General features: G+C 42.5%; 1 protein-coding gene across 11 annotated transcripts in view; it reads left to right on the forward strand.

Moving 5' to 3' along the window:
* The window catches only part of ABCC9 (ATP binding cassette subfamily C member 9), a 132,149-nt gene that overhangs the window by 54,470 nt on the left and 55,804 nt on the right, over window positions 1-21,875 (forward strand). For 5 of the 11 annotated variants that reach the window (XM_075898383.1, XM_075898389.1, XM_075898363.1 and 2 more), the window contains 9 exons: window positions 90-224; window positions 2,802-2,964; window positions 3,858-3,898; window positions 5,935-6,077; window positions 10,729-10,837; window positions 12,276-12,386; window positions 13,395-13,467; window positions 14,975-15,080; window positions 20,258-20,296. In XM_075898383.1, coding sequence (XP_075754498.1) covers window positions 90-224; window positions 2,802-2,964; window positions 3,858-3,898; window positions 5,935-6,077; window positions 10,729-10,837; window positions 12,276-12,386; window positions 13,395-13,467; window positions 14,975-15,080; window positions 20,258-20,296 — 920 coding nt within the window. The remainder of the gene's footprint in view (window positions 1-89; window positions 225-2,801; window positions 2,965-3,857; window positions 3,899-5,934; window positions 6,078-10,728; window positions 10,838-12,275; window positions 12,387-13,394; window positions 13,468-14,974; window positions 15,081-20,257; window positions 20,297-21,875) is intronic. The other 6 variants (XM_006121258.4, XM_014572614.3, XM_014572616.3 and 3 more) reach the window with 3 other exon arrangements.

A 21,875-nucleotide genomic window follows, 5' to 3' on the forward strand; every position in this document is an offset into this window, starting at 1 on the left:
ACATAGTCTGAGACAAAAATTTTTTGTCTTACTGTCTTGTAAGGGTTCTGAAATGTATTGCTTTTCCTGTGTGTCTTTTCCCTCCATAGATCATAATGGGTGTGATCCTCCTTTATTATTTACTTAAAGAAAGTGCATTGGTTGGTGCCGCTGTTATTGTATTGCTTGCTCCAATACAATATTTCATAGCTACAAAGCTGGCTGAGGCTCAGAAGAGCACGCTTGTAAGTAATTTATTTGGTGATGCCTATGGCCCAGTAGTTAAAGCAGAGAACCAGGAATCGGGAGTTCTTTATTCTATTTCTGGGGTGTTTTTCCAAATAATTTGCTTTGTAAACTTTGCTGTGTAAGCCATTTCACTTTTTGTCACTCAGTGTCCAGATTTGTAAAATAAGAGTAATAATATTTGACTATTTTACAAGTTGTTTGCAAACTTATTCCTAACTTCCACAGATTTACACAGAAGTTAGGATCCTAAATACCTTTGAGAACCAGAGTCTTACTCCTATTATCAAGGTTTAAGAGAGACCTGATTAGTTAATAAGCTTCGTTCTGGCCCTTTGAATTTCTTCCATGCAAATTTAATCAAGCAATAATTCATGAGTGCCTTTCTTATTAAGGTGTTCTCCATTCTGTAGAATTTCAATCACAATTCGGAAGTATTATGCTAAAAGTCAGATATTTCTTTCTCCTTCCTTCAACCAAAAAGCTCACTGAGCATGCTCAATAGGATATCTTTGATGTCATTGTTGTAAGTTAATAGCAGAGGAGAGGATATTCAAAAGTTTAGAAATAAGAAGTAATCTGGAATATGAGCATCAGCCAGAGTGTAACTCCATGTATCGGTAACTTCAGCTAAAGTGTGTAATATATAAGGTACTTAATGCACCTCTTTAAAATAGTTGAAAATATTACCACTGTACAGATACAATTGTATTATATGAAAGTTATTTGCTGGCATCCCAAAGATAAATTAAACATTAAAAATCAAAATTAATTAAGTGGTCAATTTTATTAATAATAAACATTCCCAAAAGACAGTTTTCTATTAATAATAACACTTTGTTCTTCTGCAGAACCTTTCATCTGAGGGTCAGCACAAAGTTTATTAACTACTCAGATCTTTCTTACGCCTCGATAATAATGAGGAGTTAGGGCCTGATCCTCGGATGTAGTTAGGATCCTAACTTCTGTGGAAATCTGTGGAAGTTAGGAAGTTAAATATCTTTTGAGGACTTGGGGTAGGTCCAGATTCAGTTGTTCATCCTTTTTCAGCAAAGCACTTAAACACATGCTTAAATACTTTGCTGAGCTTGGCCCTTACATTATATATGCACCTAGTACTGACCTTTTTAAAAGGAGTAAATTTCACCTTATGGGGAAAACATCTACACAGTAGTGCATACCTCAAAATAAGCTATACAATTTGAGCTATGCAAATTGCATAGCTTGTTTTGAAATAGCTTATTTCAAAATTTGGCACCATCTACAGAGCATTAATTTCAAAATAAATTGCTATTCTGGCATCTTCCTTAATCCTTGTGCAACAAGATTTACAAAAAGCCTTAATAAAAAGCCTGTTATTTTGAATGTATTTCAAAATAATAGGTGTGCTGTTAAGATTGCTATTTTGGGAGAACAGACATTATCCCAAAATAGCGCCATTGTGTAGACGTACCCTATCTAAGTAGCTGGATCACATCAATGATCATGCTTTAGATATCATGGAGACCCTTTATTATGTACTCTATGGAATGATAGAAGTTAATAAAAATGACTAATAAAATATAGAAACGAACTATTAAATCATATGAAAAACCCCTTTTGAAATAGATCACATGCAATATTTTAACTGTGGTGCAATACTTCATCTAAAAGTCTGTTGAATTTTTAAATAACCCCCATACTTATATTGCATCATCCCTTTTACACATTCTCCATCAGTGGAAAATGATTCTCCAGTCTAATAGAGCTTAATGATTGGAAATTTATCTTGATACTTACCCTAATTTTCAATTTTCTTAATGTTATCCTTTAACTCCTATTGCTAACCCTTCAGATTAGAACTCTATCAACCCTCCTGCATGTCTAGCATCTTCAAATATTTGATGACTATCACCATTTTCCCCTCATATCTTAATTATCAGTTAGTCAATCTAAACATATCAACTTGAGTCAGTTTGACTGAGCCCAGTCTTTCTGAGGATCTAGCTTATCCTTTTTTCTTCAGACATGGTTTCCTACACTCCTCTGATTTTTTTGTTGCTCTTTGCTGAATTCCTCCCAACTTGTTAAGGTATTTCTTTGTAATGATGTGCCCCAAAAAGATGAACACAATTCTGCAGATAAAGGGTTATTATCTAAATGAATTAATAAAATAAGCACATACTGTATTATGTGAACCCTCTATACGCAGGCCACAATTGGTCTTTTTCACATTGCAGCTTCAAATGTATTTTCTTCATTTTGTCCATCTTTTTTCAGTATTATCACTTCTCAGGTTTTATTTCCAGTTAGGTATATAGATTTCAGATTATTTTCCCCAAGATGTATTAATTTTCATTTTTTAAATTTAGAATTACTTTTATTTGCTTTTATGATTTTAAATTCTCTACAATTCTCAAAGAACATGAAATTTCATATCATTTCATTATGTACAATACTTAGAGGTACATTGTAGGTCAACCTAGTGTCAATAGTTTGGTTGATTTTGGAACCAATGTGATAGATAAAAGCATTCTTAATAAAATATGTGTAAAGTAATTATGTAATTTGTAATTTCTTACTTTCCTAATGTAAAGGATTATTCTACTGAGAGATTAAAGAAAACCAATGAGATCTTGAAAGGCATTAAGCTGTTGAAGTTGTATGCCTGGGAGCACATATTTTGTACTAGCGTAGAGGAAACCAGAACGAAGGAGCTCAAAAGTCTCAAAACCTTTGCACTTTACACATCTCTTTCCAGTAAGTATTTCTGTTCCAGGGGCAGCATTGTTTTTAGCATAGCTCTTAATTATGGATCTAGTGCTCAATACTAATTTCTTTTTTACTTCAGTTGAAGCAAGATATGCCTGTACTTATAGTAGTGGCTATTTTGTTATGGAATGTGAAGGAAAATTAAAGATATGACAAATATTATTGTTTATCTTGTAAAAAGTTGTTCTGTAACTTTAGTTACAAGATTTTACGCTAATAAGCACTGAGATAATATCATCACGTATGATTGGGACAGAGATAAATTAGGAACCAAAATAAATTACATTCCTTGTAAAGAGGCAGAGTTGAGGAAAATGGCCCCAATAGTAAATTGTCCTTTTGAAGCAGTTTTTGGCTATTATACATAATTCTGCAGTTCATATAAAAATATTTCAATTAATTGAAATATGGAAACCATAACATTTCTTGGTTTGCTCATTTATTTAAGATCTAAGGGTATGTCTACACTAGTTCGAGCTAGGTAGGCAAATGAGGGCAACCGGAGTTGAAAATGAAGCCCAGGATTTAAATATTCCGGGCTTCATTTGCATCTTCCCGGGCACCGCCATTTTTAAATCCCCCTTAGTCCGAACTCCGTGCCCACGGCTACACGCGGCACGGAGTAGGTAGTTTGAATTAGGATCTCTAATTCGAACTACCGTTACTCCTCGTCATACCTTAAGTCAGTTATGGAAGGAAATGTCTTCATGCTAAGTAGTTTTCCTTTGGGAATTTTAATGGATAGAAACAACTTTTTGAGGTTGATCTTCTCAACTAACACTATTTAACATACTATGGTTTTGTTGTAAAGTATTGTTATTTAATAATAAGATTATTTTTGCAAAGCTCAAATAATCTAATATATGTTTTATTTTCCACAGTTTTTATGAATGCAGCCATCCCAATCGCAGCTGTTCTTGCAGTAAGAAATAATTTCCCCCTTTATCTGAAAAGAAATTAAAAAAATGGTCATTGTTTATAAAGGACCTACTTTTCATAGAAACAATGTGTGGATTAGTATGTCCCTGCTGATTGCTTAGCAGTATTATACTAACCAATCCAATTCCCAAGTGTAAACTTACCACACCTGAGATGTGGGCTTGTGAAAAAGAAATCAAGCAAAGAGCAATATTAATTTCAGGCACCAGCAGAAACCAAACAGGAAATCAAAATCTGACTGAACTGGAAGGGGACAGACTAGGTTTGAGAATAACTTACTTTGGCTGTGTATCTTGAGGTGTTGTTCCATTGTCTCTGAGGGTATGTCTACAATACAGCATTATTTTGAAATATCTAATTTCAAAATAGTTATTTTGAAATATCTTATTTTGAAATAACGCGTCTACACCCAAAATGTACTTCTAAATAGCATTTTGCTATTTCTAAACAGCGCATCAATACTGATTGAATGTTGAATCGCATTTAAGGCCAGGGCATCAGATCAGAAGTTACCTTGTGGCCAGGGTGGCCAGCCCAGCATTCTGGGAAGGGCTGGAGGCCCCGTATTTTGAAATAAGCATCTACACAGCACTTATTTCGAAATAGCAATTTCGAAATTGGCACTATTCCTCGTGGAATGAGTTTTACAAATTTTGAAATAAACCCTCCGTTATTTCAAATTAATTTTGAAATAGCAGTTGGCTTGTTTAGACGCTAGGAAACTATTTCAAAATAACAGCTGTTATTTCAAAACTAGCCAATAGCCCATCATAAAACGGGATTTTTGAGTCTTTCCTCCATGTCTGTCTCTATCTCTCTCCTCCTTCTCCTGCCTCCCCCCTCTTTCTCTCAGCTCTTCTCCATCTCCTGCCTCTCTCTCCATCTCTCTTTCTCTTCTCCCCCTCCTGCCTCTCACTCTCTCTTTCTCTTCTCCTCCCCCTCCTGTCTCTCGGGGGACCGCGGAGCCCAAACGGCTGTTTGGGCTCCATGCTCCCTATGTGGGGGCAAGCGGTGCAAGCAGCTGTTTGGGCTCCATGCTCCTCATGCAGCATGGGACTGTGGAGCCCAAATGGCCTCTTGCACCACTTGCTCCTGAGTGGTGACCTGTCTGAGCGGTGCAAAAGTCAGCTGAGCGCCACGGCAGGAGGGGAAGGGGGGCGGGGCAGTGACGTACACAGCTGGGGGCCCCACTCCCCTTCCCCTCCCGCTGTGGCTCTTGGCTGAGTTCTGTGCCACTCAGCCTGGCCGCTACAGGGGAGCAAGTGGAGCAAGTGGCCATTTGGACTCCCCCGGAGTCGCCTGGCTGAGCGGCGCAGAAGTCAGCGAAGCGCCACGGTGGGAGGCGAAGGGAGACAGGGCAGGGCGGTGATGTACACCACCCTGCCCCCTTCCCCTCCCGCTGTGGTGATTGGCTGACTTCTGCGCCGGGCCTCATTGGGGAGCAAGTGGCGCAAGCGGCAGTTTGGGGTCCACGGTCCCCAATGCAGCATCTGTGCTACATGGGGAGCACGGACCCCAAACGACCCCTTGTGCCACTTGCTCCCCTGTGGTGGCCCGGCTGAGCGACGCAGAAATCAGCCAAGCACTACGGCAGGATGCAACAGCGCCCCCCAGAGGCAAGACTGTAACACTACAGCATTATAGAGTCACAGACATTGGGCTACTATATATTTGATAACTTTGCTGTGTAGACATACCCTGAGTGAAATTCACCCATGTAAGTGAGCCCAGTAGAAGGCCCAGATAATTTAAATTCTCACAATAGGTCATAAAGTTGGACTTAAATGGGATGTGTTTGTACTAGCGTTCTGCACACAAAAGAATTTCACAACTAATGCACAAGGGAAATACCCTTCATGCTGAGCAGTAAGAAATGTGTATGCACCAAACACTGAGGTCCGTTTTCAATTTGTACTCAACCCCTACTTAGGCAAAATGAGGTGTTTTATTCTTTGTTTTGAATCACTCTATGTAGCATGGCATCCTTTTCATTAATCTTCTCTTGTTTTGTTGTGACAGACTTTTGTGACCTATGAATATACAAATGACACAACACTGCAGCCAGCACAGGCCTTTGCATCACTGTCATTGTTTCACATCCTGGTCACACCACTGTTCCTGCTCTCCACTGTGGTTAGATTTGCAGTCAAAGCCATAATAAGGTAACCAATGTAACCCAGATAGTTTTCCCAACAGGATTCAGAAAGCCTTGTACCAATATTTTGTCCCATTATGTAACATAGGAGGAAAGGTGCCTAGTGGAAAGCTTACCAAAACACCAGTGGAGCCACTAGACAATTGAGGTTCCAAAGGAACACTCAAGGAAGACAAGGCCACTGTGGAGAAAGTAACTGAATTATTTTCCTTGGTCTACTCTACAGAAGAAGTGAGGGAGATTCCCACACCTGAACTATTTTTTTTAGTTGATATAACTGAGGAACTGTCCCAGACTGAGGTGTCATTGCAGGAGGTTTTGGAACAAATTGATTAATTAAACAGTAATAAGTCAGCAGGACCAGATGGCATTCACCTAGGAGTTCTGAAAGAACTCAAATATGACTCAGCAGAACTGGTGACTGTGGTATATAATCTATCAATTAAATCAGCTTATGTATCAGATGACTCACCAATAGCTAATGTGATGCCATTTTTTTTAAAAGGCTCCAGTAGCAATCCTGGCAATTACAGGTTGCTATGCCTAACTTTAGGACAAGGCAAACTGGTTGAAAAGATAGTAAAGAAAAGAATGATCAGACACATAGATGAACATAATCGGTTGGGGAAGAGTCAACTTTTTTAGCTTTTGTAAAGGGAAATCATTCACGATCAATCTATTCCAATTCATTGAGGGGGATCAACAAACATGCTCCCAATGGTTGATCCAGTGGGTATAGTGTACTTGGACTTTCAGAAAGCCTTTGACATAGTCCCTCACCAAAGGCTCTTATGCAAAGTAAACAGTTATGGGGTAAGAAGGAAGGTGTTTCATGGATCACTAACAGGTTAAAAGACAAGAAACAAAGGGTAGTAATGAATGGTCAGTTTTCAGAAAGGAAAGAGAGAAATATCAGGGTCCCCCAAGGAACTTCAACATATTCATAAATGGTCTGGTACAAGGGGATAAACAGGGAAGTGGCCAAGTTTTCAGGTGACACAATATTACTCAACATAGTTAAGTCCACAGCAGACTGAAAGGAGTCACTAAAGAATCTCGCAAAAGTGGGCAACTGGACAAAAGGCAGATGAAAGAGGCCTGAAAATGTACTGGGGCAGCAGGATAGGAATAGGCAACAGGCATATGCAGTGAGTTATATGGGCCCATAGTGCCTGGGCTCCACCAATCTTGGGGTCCTGGGAGCCTAGATTGACCAATGTCAGGTTGGGACTTTCCTCTGGTCCTGCCTGCCAGTCCCATGCACCTCTTCCAAGCATCCCTGACAGCTGCTTTCCTTCAGAGACCTGACCTGCACCCTGCCCTTCCTGCAGCCTGTGCCAAGTAGCTCTGCTTGGAGTGCTCTCCTTTGCTAGTGGCTGCGCTGCAGCCTGGCTATAGGAAGCAGCCCCAGCAGCAAGCTGACAGCTGTGGCTGATAAAGGAGGAGCGGAGGAGGCATTTCTCTACCTCCGGACAACTCTGAGTGAAGTCTTTCCTGCCTGGGTCTTAAGTAAGTGTACGTGGTGCTGGGAGTGGGGGGAGGAGAGGAAGGGAGAGGAGGCAGAGGAGAGGAAAAGAGGGGTATGGGGGCTATAGCCCCAGCCCCTCACATCCCCCAAATCCCTCATCCCCTCACACACCTCACACATCCCTCATTCCTAGCCCCACTTCAGAGCCAGAGTCCTCACACCCCAGCACCTTTAAAAATCACCACTCTGTGCACAACCAAAATTTTTTCAAACCTGCTGCTCTCTGGCAGCGGGTCCAATTCCCACTTGCCAGTGATGAGATGGCCAGTTCAGACTGAGGTTTGCCCCTGCAGAAAGGAGCTAGATGATGAATGGCAGTTGGTCACTGAGCAAGGTGAGTTTTGGGGAGGAATCTGGGTGTGGGTACCACTACTAGGGCAGTGTCCAAGCTACAGGGTATTGCTGTCTGGGAGGGTTGCAGGGCCTGATGAGCTCCCTCTGACTAGCCACCTTTTTATATTGCCCAGATGGGCCCTGATTGGCTGCCTCAAGTCTGCTTGCAAGAGGCTCCCAGCCTCAGTCCTCTCACAGAGCTGTTTTAACCTCTTATCTACCAGTGTGGGGCAACCATCCTCTCATAGCCCCTCTGGTCTTGTCCTCATTTAACTGGTGGTCAGCAGAAGGTGGTCCACTCCTCAGGCTGAAGATCCAAAAGGCTGAGTTCTTGCATACCTAAGGGGACACATTTTCAAACAACTCCTCCTAGAGATTTCCTGAGAAACCCACTTAACTTTCAAAGTTCATTCTTGTCCAGACCATTATTTCAAATATTCCTTTGAAGCTCATAACACTTTTCATTATATTAGTCATGTCTTTCCCCTACAGACATTACATACAATCCCACAATAATACATAAATGTTTGCATTTTTCCTGCAGTGAACTCCTAAAATAGTTAAACTTAATTCAATAGGATTTGTCCAGGATATTGCAGGAAATTGCCATACGTACTACAGGGATAAGCCCGAAAGGAAAATCATAGAAGTCATAAAATCTGGGATTTTATCAAACTTTGCTATGATTTAAGCATGACATTTCCCAAAATATATAGTCTAACAAAACAACTTTCCTAGTGCTGGAATTCCTCTCTAGTTTCATGGTTGTTGGAGACTGAAAGGTCTTGCCATCTATTGACTCCTCAGTGGCCTATGTGAAAGGAATTGGTGTCTCAGTGTATTGAGCTTCAGGGGGTAGTCAAGTTAGTCTGTTACAGAGAAAAACAACAAATGGATTGGTAGCACTTAATAGACTAACAAAACCTGTAGATGGTATCATGAGCTTTCGTGGGCACAGCCCACTTCTTCAGATGACCGGAGTTATGAGTAGGGGATATGAAAACTGGAAATAAATAGGTGAAGGGAAGAGAAAGGAAAAAGGAAAGGGGGTGGGGAGGGTAAGGTGTATGTGTCCTAAATCTCCCATCACAGCTGGTGCAGATTGATACTCTTGCTGACAGAGATGCCAAGCACTGACAGGATCTAAACACTGCACTGAATTTCCCACCCTCGCATGTAGTCCCTCCAAGTCTAAGTTGAGGCACTCTGGCAAAGCATTGTTGCTGCTGCCTCTGTTTAGTGGATAACAACAATAATAATAACACTAAGAACAGGACATTCATCTTCTGAGCCCTCCCTCACCATTCTCCAGCATGCAGTTCAGTAACAAATTATATAATCAGTGTTTTGCTTTTGTTGAAGTTTAGCATGATCTCTGACTATTGGAAAATCTCATGCCCCCTTCTTACATAACTCTAACCACTCCAAAATGCCTCCTCCCTCTGTGCTATGTTTAGTGCTGTCCTAATATCAAAATGGTGTGTGTGTTTCATTTGCAATCCTTAGCCACCCCAAAGGACATTCTTCAAAACCCTGTTTGCCAAAACAAACCTCACCCATTGGAAAATTTATGTCCTATCATCTTTCTCCCATGAACCTAGCAACTCCCAAGTGCAGAGGCATGAGAAATGCATGCTTGGCCACTCTACAGCCTGCACCATCAATCATATAAATTGATAGGATTAAGTGCTTGTCCCTTCTATAAAGAAATACTTATACTTTGACCAGACCCTTTATTTCACGTTAAGGATTAGCAAAGGTCCAGTGGCAGGACACTTTTTGACTGTGGCTGAAAGAAATGTTTGACCCAGACCTTCTAAGGCAGTAGGTCAATGTCATTGCATATTCCTGTAGTTTCCTACATATTCCTATTTCACAAAGCAAGAAGTACATTTATTAGTGTGGCCATTCCTTTTGGAGTTAGCTCAGCTTCCTGACACTGCCTGATGAAGAGGCCACTGTAACATCATCTGGTGATAAACTCTGGATTTGGATATTCCATCAGGGACTTTACATAGCCATACTTCTCTCACAAAGTGGTTGGGCCAGGGGAGCAGACATTCTCCGAGGGCCCCTGGGCAAGGTGTGTGGGGAGGATGGTAGCGCCACACTCCTGGAAGGGGAAGGGCCTCAAGCAGAGTGGGTGGAGCCAGGGCAGCCAGTCCTCCATGCTGCTCAGAGTGTAGCATGTTCCCCCCAGTCCTCAAAGCAACATAGAGTGTGGGTCTGGTGCTCCAGCCACCATCGCTGCCACATTAGCAACAGCAGCAGCACCTGAGAGCCCTGGGCCCCTTTGAATCACAGGGCCTCGCAGCAACGGCCCCCTTTTAACCCCCTCCCCATCGGCAAGCCTGGGCTGGGCTTTCCCCTTTTCTACATGTCCCTGGGGTAAAGTGAGGATCGAGGCAGCCCAAAAAACAGCCAATGAGTGGCTACACAGATTACATGATCTTTTTTAAAAGAATGACTTAGCAAGAACAGCATATGCTCTGCAAGCCACAGAGCTCTTGCTGGTGGTCTGCTGGGAGCTGGTTGGTCACATGGTGTCTGTTCGTCTCCTTATTTCCAGAAGCTTTTATTGCAATAAAAAACAGTTTACAAATGCATTGATTACTTCCATACTGTTCTTTTTCCATGCAAAGAATTGCTGCAGTTGCTATGCTATGCAGTCCGCCAGTGAGTAGAGGTGGTCAGTACAATCATGAAGTTGAGAACTCTGATGAGGTGATCAGAGTGCTGCTCGTTACCAGTTTACCTGTGGCAATCTGGCATTCACTCACTGCCTTTTTGTTTTAAGTGTACAGAAGCTAAATGAATTTCTCCTAAGTGATGAGATTGGAGAGGACAACTGGAGAAGTGCAGAAAGCTCTGTGACCTATGAATCCTGTAAGAAGCATACGGGACTTGTAAGTTCTATTGTCAGACTTGGCTGTTCAAAAAGGGGGAAGACAGCAGGGTCAAAGGGAGTAGATGGGGACCTGGGACTGAGGAGACTAGTGTTTAAGTCTGGCTTTGCTACTTACCAGCAGTATGACTTGGGGAAGTCATTTCCTTCTCTCTATGCTTTAGTTTCTTTCTGTCCTTTGCCTGTCTTGCCTCTTTAGGGTGTGAGTCCCTCAGGACTGGGTTTTTTCAGCAGGGCAGGTCCCTGCTCTTACATAAGCATTAATAAAAAAGAAAAACGTTAAGAAATGACTTGATTGATATATCATTCAGTTGGCCCTCTCAGTTTTAGACTATTGTTCTAAATATAGCATGTAGCCTTGATAGTGTTAGAACAAGGGTGGGGAACTTCAGGCCCAGGGTCTGGATGTGGCCCCTAACTTGTTTGGATCCGGCTCCCAAGGCTCAGGGCTCCCCCTCAGTATTGGGGAGCCAGTGCTGGTGTTCCAGCCCTCCTGCTTTCTCCTCCCCACCACATTACTGTGGGGTTGGAGCATACAAAATCTACTAGGCTAGGCCCCCACAGGCTCTGATGTGTGAGGGGAATGTGGAGAGTGTCTTTCTTCTTCTCAGTCAGGAACCACTTTTGTTGTTGTTGTTGTTGTTGTTGTTGTTGCTTCTCATTTGTGTGTGATTTTTCTGTGGTTAGTGGCCCCGAGCGATAAAAGGCTCCCCAACTCTGTGTTAAGAAGACTGAATTCTTTCTTTCTTTGCTATACCACCCATGGTGTGCCAGATTCTTTCCAGACAGTCAAGCAGGGGTAGTCATTTTTTTGAGGAGCTCACACTGTAAAGATAAATAGACAGGGGAAGGGAAAGAGAGGAGAAGAATCAATGTATGTAGAAGTCAGATTGATTCTCTGTCAACAGCCCAGCAAAAGTGAGTCTTAAGAAGAACTGAAACAGGGCAGGAACTTTGTGGAGAAGCTCAGAAGGTTGTACCATGCCTAAGTGGCCATGTAGAAGGCATTACAGAGGCAGGCAACTGTCTGGGAAGCTAAACTGACAAATGGGAGGATGAGATTGGGTAGATTTGGAGGGGACAGGGAGCAATGTTGAACTTAACAAAGGAGGATAAGGAGGAATGGGATAGAATTATGTAGAGAACTGAAAATACTGACAAAAAATGTTAAATTAGCGTAAAAGATGGAGAGATGTGAAGAGACACCAGTGACATCAAGAGGCAGTTGAGGGTATTCAGCACGTTATGAGAGGCACTTGACTCCTCACACTATTGTGCATCTGTTACGACACATGTTGAAATACCCTGTTACTATTCACATGTTCTTCTTTTGACCTAGATAGGAAGGAAGAGAAGGGGCTGTTTTGTTTCAAAGGAGCCTGTGTTTTGTCGTCTTCTGAAAATTTCAATTTCTCTTCTTTCTGTGCTTTTTTATGTAGTATACCAAAGCCATAAACAGGAAACACCCCTTGAGGCATCAGCTGAACACTTATGAGCAGTCATCTGGGAGGCATCCACGTCCCTTAGAGATAGATGATACTGCAATCCAGGTAGCTTGAATTAATGAATTCAGACTTTACATGGAGGTGGGCCTCATGCTCCCGAGTAAACTGGCACCAAAGAGTCCAAATCCTGCAATCCTTCCAAAAGTATATCATTCACAGCAAGATCAGGTGTACAACATTTGGATAAAAATGTGCTTAAAATACAGTTACACCAGATTTTTTTTGGAAATCATCCTTTCCCTTTAATGCCTCTATTTTTTCTCAGTAGTAAGTGATATTGTGATTCTGAAGGAACAAGAACTGCACGATCAAATTACTAGCCCACTCCCAGACCCAAAGATTTTATAAGCTCATTTCCCACATTCATTGCTGAGGTGGGGAAAGCTGTCTGACAGTTCCCACATGTTCTGACTAATTTTACATTAAACACATGTACAGGTTTCAGACATGCCCTTTGATCCATGTTCTGCTGATGGCTGCCCTTCTTGTGTGAGGGAGAATAGCCCATAGCCCTGTTAATTTCAAAGAGACTATACAAATCCAAAGGTAAAATATGGCCCCAGTGTCTATCTGGGAGCTCACTTTTGTCCACCATTTATCCTGTTTTTTGTCCACTGAGTAGCCTGTTTATACTCTGTGTGCCCCATCCTTGATAGACCACAACATCATACATACCCTGGACAATCCCTGTTCTGATAAACTATTGTGTCTTATTTAGCACCCATAGTTAGCATTTCTGGAGGTGAATCTCTTCCCTTGAAGAGATACTGCAAGGGGTTTTCTCTGTAAGAGATGATTGAACCCGTGAGCTTTATCTTGAGACTGCTCCTTTAGTAGAGGGATTTTCATACAATATATGAAATACATGTTGTTTTTCCTTCACAATCTTTCTTTTGCCATTCTTTCTTTATTTGACTTGCAGTTTTTCACTTGACCATGCTTCAATGGGTTTTATCACATTTTTAAGTGGTCTTTTCTTTTTAATCCAGAACAGATAGTTATAAATTATTTATTGTGGTGTTTGTGCTTGTAATATATGAAATTATTTTGTAGGTTACCAATGGTTATTTTTCATGGGGAAGCGGCCTAGCCACATTATCGAATATAAACATCAAAATCCCAACAGGTAGGATTAATGTGCACCTTGAATGTTAAACATATGAAACCCTTGTGTGTATATAGAGCAAAGCACAAAGAAACATAGGACTGGAAGGGATCTTGAGGATAATCGAGTCCAGTCTCCTGCTGTCACAGGCAAATTAGCCATAAAAATCACATTCATAAATGTTATCAAGCTTCATCTTGGAATGAGTTAGGTTGTTAATAGATATTGATGGATCTACCATCCAGGAACTTCTCTAATAATTTTGGTCTTCTCAATAGCCTGTGCGATGAGTTCCACAGGTTGATTGTTCATTATGTAAAGAAGCACTTCCTTGTGTTTGTTTTAAACATAAGGGTAATAATAAAAAAAATCATCGGTTTCAAAACAATAGGTGCATATATATAATTAAAACAGACAACACTATGACAAAGGCCACTAAATAGGCTGATTATAGAAAACAGTAGTTATTAAAAAATGGCCAAAGGTATTAAAATATGCCCCCCTCCCCACCACACACAATTTGACCAGGCAAATCTGCACAGGGAACTTGGGGTATTGTTATTAATTTTAATAATTATTACTAAAAACACCTTGATTCCCAAGATCCGTTTCTCAATGAATCATTCAGGATTGTGTGTGTAAATATATATATCTTACTGTCTATTTTAGAAATGTGCATCTGTCTGTCTGTCCTTCCGTCTGTGAGTCCGTTTGCTCAAGGACTCCTCCTAAATGCTAAGAGCTAGGGCCACCACATTTGGTATGCAACTCCCTTTTATCATAACTTAAAGCAAGGCCAGGGTTTTGTTGTGTCAGGACAATGGGATGTGTTTGCAATAAAATGGATCTCATAAAATGGAAAGGGGGGGGTCTGGCAGGAGGGACAGTTATACTGAAGAATAGCCACAGGAGGGGCAGCACAGGGCCAGAGATGGATACTAGGACATCTATAGCCTCATTGGGCTCGTGGATGAAGGGGTGGCGAAAGGGACAGCTATCTTCTATATATTTCAGAGAGTTTATCTGTATTGTCTGTTTGTCTGTGTCTGTCTCTAAGCTGGGGGACATTCTGCCCCCAAGTTGAGCCCACTGCAGCTGCAGTGGCCATGGCCAGGTGCTTGTCACCTGGCCCCAAGTGCTGCAGTGAAACCGGGCTGGGGTTGTCCTCTCTCCCTAGGCTAGTCTGTATTCTGAACCCCTCACCCCCCAGCCCCAGAGCAATTATTTAAATGAAGAAAAACAAAACTTATTTGAGTTAAGGACCCAAGCAACACTAAGTAAATCTGCATGTATGTGTGTGTGTATACTGTATATATATTCCAGCAGGTTTATACAGTACACTTACATCACGGAGGTACTGTATGCCTGAACCTTTTCTTCCAAAATTAGCTTGCAAGTGGACATGCAAAATTGCCATTCACGGAATATAAAGGCCAGCAACAACTACTGCAAGCTATTTTTCATTTTAACTGGATTAGTGTTCTATCATTTGGCTCTCCTTTCTTTATTTGACTTCTCATTATTATAGGTCAGATGACAATGATTGTGGGTCAAGTTGGCTGTGGGAAATCTTCACTTCTTCTGGCTATACTTGGTGAGATGCAGACCCTGGAAGGAAAAGTTCACTGGAACAAGTAAGTTTCCAATAACTTGTAAGTGCTGTTTTTTCCCCTTCATTGTAAGCACCAGCTTAAATGATTTAGGTTGAACCAAATCTGAAAGGTTTCAGCATTTTTTGGTGAATCAAAAAATGGTTGTTTGGGGTCTGTTCCAGAGTGTGAACGTGAACGTAGATCTCCTATATCCCAGCTGAATGCCCTCACCACTGGGACAACTCTTATTGGGGATGCTAGGGATCAGAGGGGAAGAGGGTACAGCAACTACCACTCCTCTTCCTCCTCCAACTATTTTGTGAATGGCTGAAACTATTCCTGTCAGATTCACAACTAGTCTTGGGCTGATCAAAGCTATTTTTCATCAAATAAGCTCTTTGTCTGAAAAAAATCACCCAGCCCCAGGGTAGATTTACAGCCTGGTGCTTGAAAGAAAGGACGGAAAGGGAATATGAATGTAGTTAAAACCAGTTGAATAGGTAGTCTGAAGTACACTAACCTTATTTTATGACCTAACTGGAGAGGACCAATTATTCTGTGTGTCACACATGTGCTATTTCGCACAATGTGATGGGGTGAAGTCCTGGCTCCATCAAAGCAAATCATTGTTTTGCCATTGATTCCAGTAGAGTCAGGACTTCATCAGAGGTGTGTAATCTTCATCCTTTGAGAATTCTTTCCATGTCCATTCCATCTCAGACTTGCCCTGATACAAGTACGTGGCTCCGTGATTTGCCTTAGGATATAGTGACACCAGTGGCAATAGCATTTTTTCAGACACTTTTCAAAACTTTTTTTTACATTGTTGTGGATTTGTAATACTAAAAGCTGGTGGTTTTTGTTTTTTTGGTTTTTTTTAATCCAAAATTTCAGTGAAAAAATTTACCGACTCCACTTGTCAGACAAGTGTCCTTGCCTCTTTGGTTTTGAATCTTGTTGCTGAGGGAATTATTTAGTACACCAAAAAGTTGCAAGAGCCCTCAAGGCGAGTACCACATATGGCTTGAAACAGATCTGAATAGACACAAATTTCAAGAAAGTTCAGATCCTTATTTGAATCCAAAATTTGTGGATGGCCTTGTCATTTTAAAACAGGCTGATTAAGAATCCTGGATCCAATTATAGCCCGGTGTTGGAAAAGTTTGGAGAGAGTGCTAGACACAAAAGTTCGTGTCTCTGGCCCATTGTTATTTTTAACTAATGCTATAATCAAATTTCTTATAGTACAGGATAAGCATTTATGTACTGACTACTGATCTTATCGAATGAAGAACAAAGATGTGAACTGCATTCATTGGTTGACACTTTGAAATGACATCATTGTTTGGAAGTATGTTTCATCAGATGGCTTTGCTGACCAATAATGTTGCATAGTTCTACTCTCACCTATGAAATAGTTGTGAAAAAAATGTCTCCATTCCCACCAAAGAAAATGAGGACAAATGAAAGGACTGGGTTATTTAACAAAGATAAAGGACAAAACCATATTCTAGTTTTGGATTGAACACAAGTCAGTCTATCACTGTGGTCAGAGCTGCCTACTTGCTAGAGTGTATGGAGTAGCCCTTGGTCACAGGACAGCAGGGCCTAATGGCCAGAGTGTTTGCAGCAGACCCTTGCTTTCAGGGAAGTATGGCCTAATGGCCAGACTCTCTAGAGTATCCTCTTAGTCTCAGGGCAGTAATGCCTAATGGCCAAAGTCTATGGAATAGCATCTTGGTCTCAGAGCAGTACAGCCTAGTGGCCTGTACCAAGTGGGCTATCACTAGACAGGGAGGCGTGGGGCAGCAGCCCCAGTAGAGGGGCCTATATCCAACTGACTCCACCACGACCCAATCCAAGGCCCTGTCAGTGGTTGAGTGGTTCACTGATGGCTCAGTGTGAAACACGCTGAGCTCACTCAGATGGGAGAGACCATTTATGCACCCTCCCTGCACCACATCTTACCAGAACTGGCAGCAGGACGATCCACAAGGCTTTAGGGTCCTCCAGCTCTGTGGCACACGTCACTCCCCAGGGCTCCACCAGCTCTGGAAGCTCGTTTCAGTTTCCTGTGTCTCTGGCTCTCGCTGTCTGGATATGTGACTGGTTCACCTCTGGAGCTCCTGTAGCAGGTCCTTCCTCTTCAGCATCCAGACCAGACTGAGCTGAGTTGCTCCTTTATATACTAGCCCGGCACTTGGCACCTGCCCAGTATGGCTGGAGAGAGGGGCGTGATTTCCTCTGCCCACAGGGTATTAACCCCTTCTAGCCCAACGTGGGGTATGTACACACAGGATGCCGAAGTCTCATTAAATCTGATTTGTTCAGGGGCCTGTGCCTGCCAGGTACCAGAACAAAGGAAACAGAGGGTGATATTCCTGGTGAGATTTGTTGGGATTGACATCAATGGAAGAAGGACAGGATACCCACAGCCCCTGTGTGGGATTGGGGAGAGCTTCTACCTGCTGAGAAGAGGGCGCTGAGGAGAAAGCAGATGGGAGAAGGGGTGGAATCATGCCGTCATGCAGAGCTGGAGTCTGAGAATCCCATACAGGGGGTTCAGAAGGGCAGCAGTCACCACTGCAGCTCAGAGTTTGGGAAGGTGGATATGGAAGGGATGTGCTGCAAACCCACACAATGGCCTGTGATTTTAGAGATGATTTCTGCTCTCCCAACTCTCCCATCCAAAGCTCATGCTCTTGAGTTTGATCTGTGGAAGGAGGGATGAATTTCACCCTCTGTGATCAAAATGTCATGACCTTGTCTTTGAATATTTATCTCTTTGATCATTTTCCCTAAAAGCAGCTTTTTCAATCTTGACAGTTTTCTTCTTCATGTCCATGTGTGACAGAAGTGGTGATACCTACTCAGGTCTTAGGCAGGAATATTCCCCTCTTCCTCACAACACATGATAAAAAGTAAATAAGGGCCTCCTTGAGCTGCTTGGGGCCCTATGCAATTGCTTAGTCTGCTTATGCCTAGCAGTGGCTCTGATGTGTGGCATTATTTTGGTTCCTTTAGTCATATGTCATTGTCTGCTGAGTAAGACACATAATCTCATTGGAATAATGAGGCTTGTTAGAACCCACAGAAGAATAAAGGAAATAGAAGTAGAGTTGAGTGTCAATTAGACAATATGACGTACAGTAATAACATGTTACCATTTATTTAAAATGTTTAAGGAGGACATTCCTCTGAGATGAGTCATTTTGTTTCCAAGAGGTGGGTAAAACATGGCAGCAATTCATATTTACATCATTCTCGTCTCTTCAAAGGCATCAGCTTATAAACATGCTGATACACTATGTACTGCTCTAGACAGCTAAGTTAAATCACATCTTACTGATAACAAACAAGTTCTACAATACTGCATGGCTGCATCAATCCAGGTGCAGCAATCTTAAAGAAGTTGTTATTCCATCTTTGCACTCGCACTCCTGAGAGCTGCTGAGAACCAATAACATCCATTTCATCCTGCTGACATGAAAAATGGATGCTCATTTCTTCTTAGGATTGGTTCCTAAAGCTGTTACTCTTCCCCAAAGTTTCAGAGGGGTAGCTCTGTCAGTCTGTAATTTTAAATACAAGGAGTGGTCCTATGTCACCTTAGAGCAGGGGTGGGCAAAAGGGCCTCCACGGGCTGGATCCAGCCTGCCAAGTGAGTGGATCCAACCTGATGAGGCCCTGCTGCTCCCCTACCCCCAGGCCAATTAGGGGAGCATGCGAAGCCTCCTCCTGCCCTGCCAGGAGCATGCGGCACTATGAAGGATGGGGGCAGAGTAGAGAAGGCTTTGCACGCTCCCCCACCCCTAGACCCTAATTGGCCTGGGGGTGGGGGAGTGTGCAAAGCCTCCTCCCACCTTGCCAGGAGCATGTGGCACTTTGAAGCACCACGCGCTGCTCACACGGGACGTGGGGGGAGGGGAGGAGGCTTTGCACACTTCCCCGCCCCCAGGCAGGGAAGCGAGGGAAGTCTCCTACCATGGCAGGGGCATGGGCACCTTGTGGGAATGTGGAGTGGGGGCAAAGGCACTCCCTCATCCCCAGACCAATTATTGTCTGGGGAGTGGGGAACTCAGAAATATCTTGGCCCAGCCCCTTCTGCTCGATGCCCCGCCCCTTCCTGTGTGGCCCAGGGCCACTTCAAAAATTTCTGAAGTGGCCTCTGGCAAAAAATTATTGCTTACCCCTGCCTTAGAGACTAACCAAAATATATAGAATCATGAGCTTGCGTGGGTAAAACCCACTTCATCTGATGAATTGGAGTGGAAATAACAGAAACCAAGATATGCCACAGGACCACTGGTTGTTTCCAAGATTGTAACTTGAAATAGCAGGGAAGATGAATGGATAAGTAAACAATCACCAACACATTTTGCCCAGGGAGAAAGATACACGCTGTCTATGATACATGCAGACACTCATATACACATTAGGGATGTAAAGAAGTAGTCAACTGCTCATATTTTCCCCCACCTCTGCCTCTATATCAGAGGCAGCAATGGAATGGGGGTGGGAACCGCTTAAAAGCTTGTTTCCCCCAACACCGGCTCCGTGGTACCACCTGCCTCCACCACATACTGCTGCCTCAGAGGCATCAGCCAGGGGAGGGGAGATGGGGAGGCTCCCGTGAAGCAGCCCCTGTCCATGGGTGGTCTGAGCTCCCTGTGGACAGCAGCTGCTCCACATCTCCTGGATCAGCCTCTGTCCACGGTGAGCCTGGGCCCACCACAGGCAGAGGGCGCTTCACAGTAGTAGCCCCTGATTGTAAGGGTCCAAGCTTCCCATGGACAGAGGCTGCTCCGCATCCTGTATCAGAGGCAGCAGTGCGGGGTGGTAGGGAGCTCCCTGGGAGGGGGGCCAGGGGCACACTGGAGCTAGCCCTATTGCTGAGGATTATCAAATAGTTGTGTAACCAATAAGAATTCATATGATTACTCAACTATTCAGTTACCCATTAGCTAACATCCCTAATACACATCACCTTTGTTTCTTGTAAAATACACTTGCCAAGGCGCACTGCATAAAAATGCTCTTTCGGTGTGGCATTTAGGTGTGCCATTAAGCTTGTTCTGTCTCTGAAAGCAAACAGGTAGCTCAGTCATTACAGAGTATCTGAAGCCTTATTGGTTGACTTCTTTGCTCATTGCAACCTATAATTTGGCAGTGTGCACTTATCGCTCATAAACACACTTGTGTTTTGCTGATAATTTCAGACTTCCAGACAGAGAGGGGAATACAGGAGGATACTTCAGGTATTGACTAAATGAATCCTGTTGCTGTATTTCACGAAATCATATTAAAAATTCTAATTACTTTCTTAATTCCCTCTCCATTAACTCTGCATGCATGAATTAATGTATCTGCTGATCCAGAAATGTGCAAAGGGGTAAGATACAGACCAGGTAAATTCCTTAGACACATTAGCAATTACAGTAAACGGGTCCTCATTCTAGAAATTGTTACAATAATAATTTCATCAGTCCCCAGACTCAGGCTCCCAAATGTACTGTCCACACCCAAGTCTCTGCATCAGTTTAGGCCAGTACTGAGGGAGCAACTGCTCCTACTGAATGCAGCCTGTCTGGATTATCTATCACACTTTGCCTGGTTTCTTCTCTCCCTTCTTCCTGTTCCTGTTAATATCATTCAGCCCGTAGGGGCTCCAGCTTACAAGTAAAGTACCTTTTCCCCATGCACTCTTTCACAGGTCTGCCAAGAAAACACTAAGGATTATCTACTTCTAAAGCTGAAAACTGTTGAAGCCAAAATTGAGTTCATACATAGCAGGGGCTGCAGCGTGTCACAGTTCTGGTAAATCTAAATATATGCATCTTCTATTAGTAGGGTTCTTCTAACAGAAGTCTACACACTTTGCCAGACTTGGAGCTTCTGCTTAACAGTGCAGCTGATGCTGCTCCTGGTCTGGCAGACAGGCTGTCATTTATATCTCAGTGGCAACATATTTCATCCTGAGGATCCAACTTACACGCCATATGTTCATGGGCTTTTTTTAAAATGCATGCAATAATGAATTTATAATTCCATTTTTAGCTCTCCTAATATCAATTTACATTTACTTGGAATAATCTTCCTCTTTTAGATTGTACAAGCTGTGGTTTGCTGGAAATATCATTATTCCTCACAATGCCCATACCACTCCTGACCTCCTTTGACTATTAGCCCATAACATCAACGTTGTTGACGCTGTCAGTATAAGGGGAGGGTTCTTAAGTCATATACAGCATGGTTGTTGTTGGATGCCTTTGAAAAATCTAATGTATAAAAATGTTCTTGAGAGAATTTGGGTTGTGTAGAATAGGTGGTAGGCCAATGCAGCAGTAGGCCAATGCAGCAGTGTTTTATCTCTGTTGAGCTCTGTTCAAAACCTAGGTTGGCTCACAACTGAAAATCAGTTTAGTGATTTCAGGACAGAGCCCATTTGTGCTCATCTCTGAACCACACAAGATCTGACATAGTTTGCCATTTGCTCATGGGATTCTCAGGGCTAACACCACAGCAAAGTTTTTTTTGCAGAACGTTGACTGACCTGTGTGACACTGCTTGCCAATCTTCTGTCTGTTCCAAATGAGTGATATTAAACCTTTACTTTAATAGGCACTTAACTGCAATGATAATTTCTAAAGTTATTTCACAATTATACTTAGTTGTGTGAATTCAGTTATGATCCTCTACCGGTATCTAACAAGGCACAAGAGGAAAGCCATAATTCCCTCTTCCACATAGCTAATGTAGCCATTAAATGAACTAAGTGGCTACCCTAATTAGATTTTGCCTACTTTACCTTTAAAGAAAAACCAATGGAGACCTGCA

The sequence above is a fragment of the Pelodiscus sinensis genome, chromosome 1 (assembly GCF_049634645.1).
Source record: "Pelodiscus sinensis isolate JC-2024 chromosome 1, ASM4963464v1, whole genome shotgun sequence".
In the NCBI taxonomy this organism is placed as follows: Eukaryota; Metazoa; Chordata; order Testudines; family Trionychidae; genus Pelodiscus; species Pelodiscus sinensis.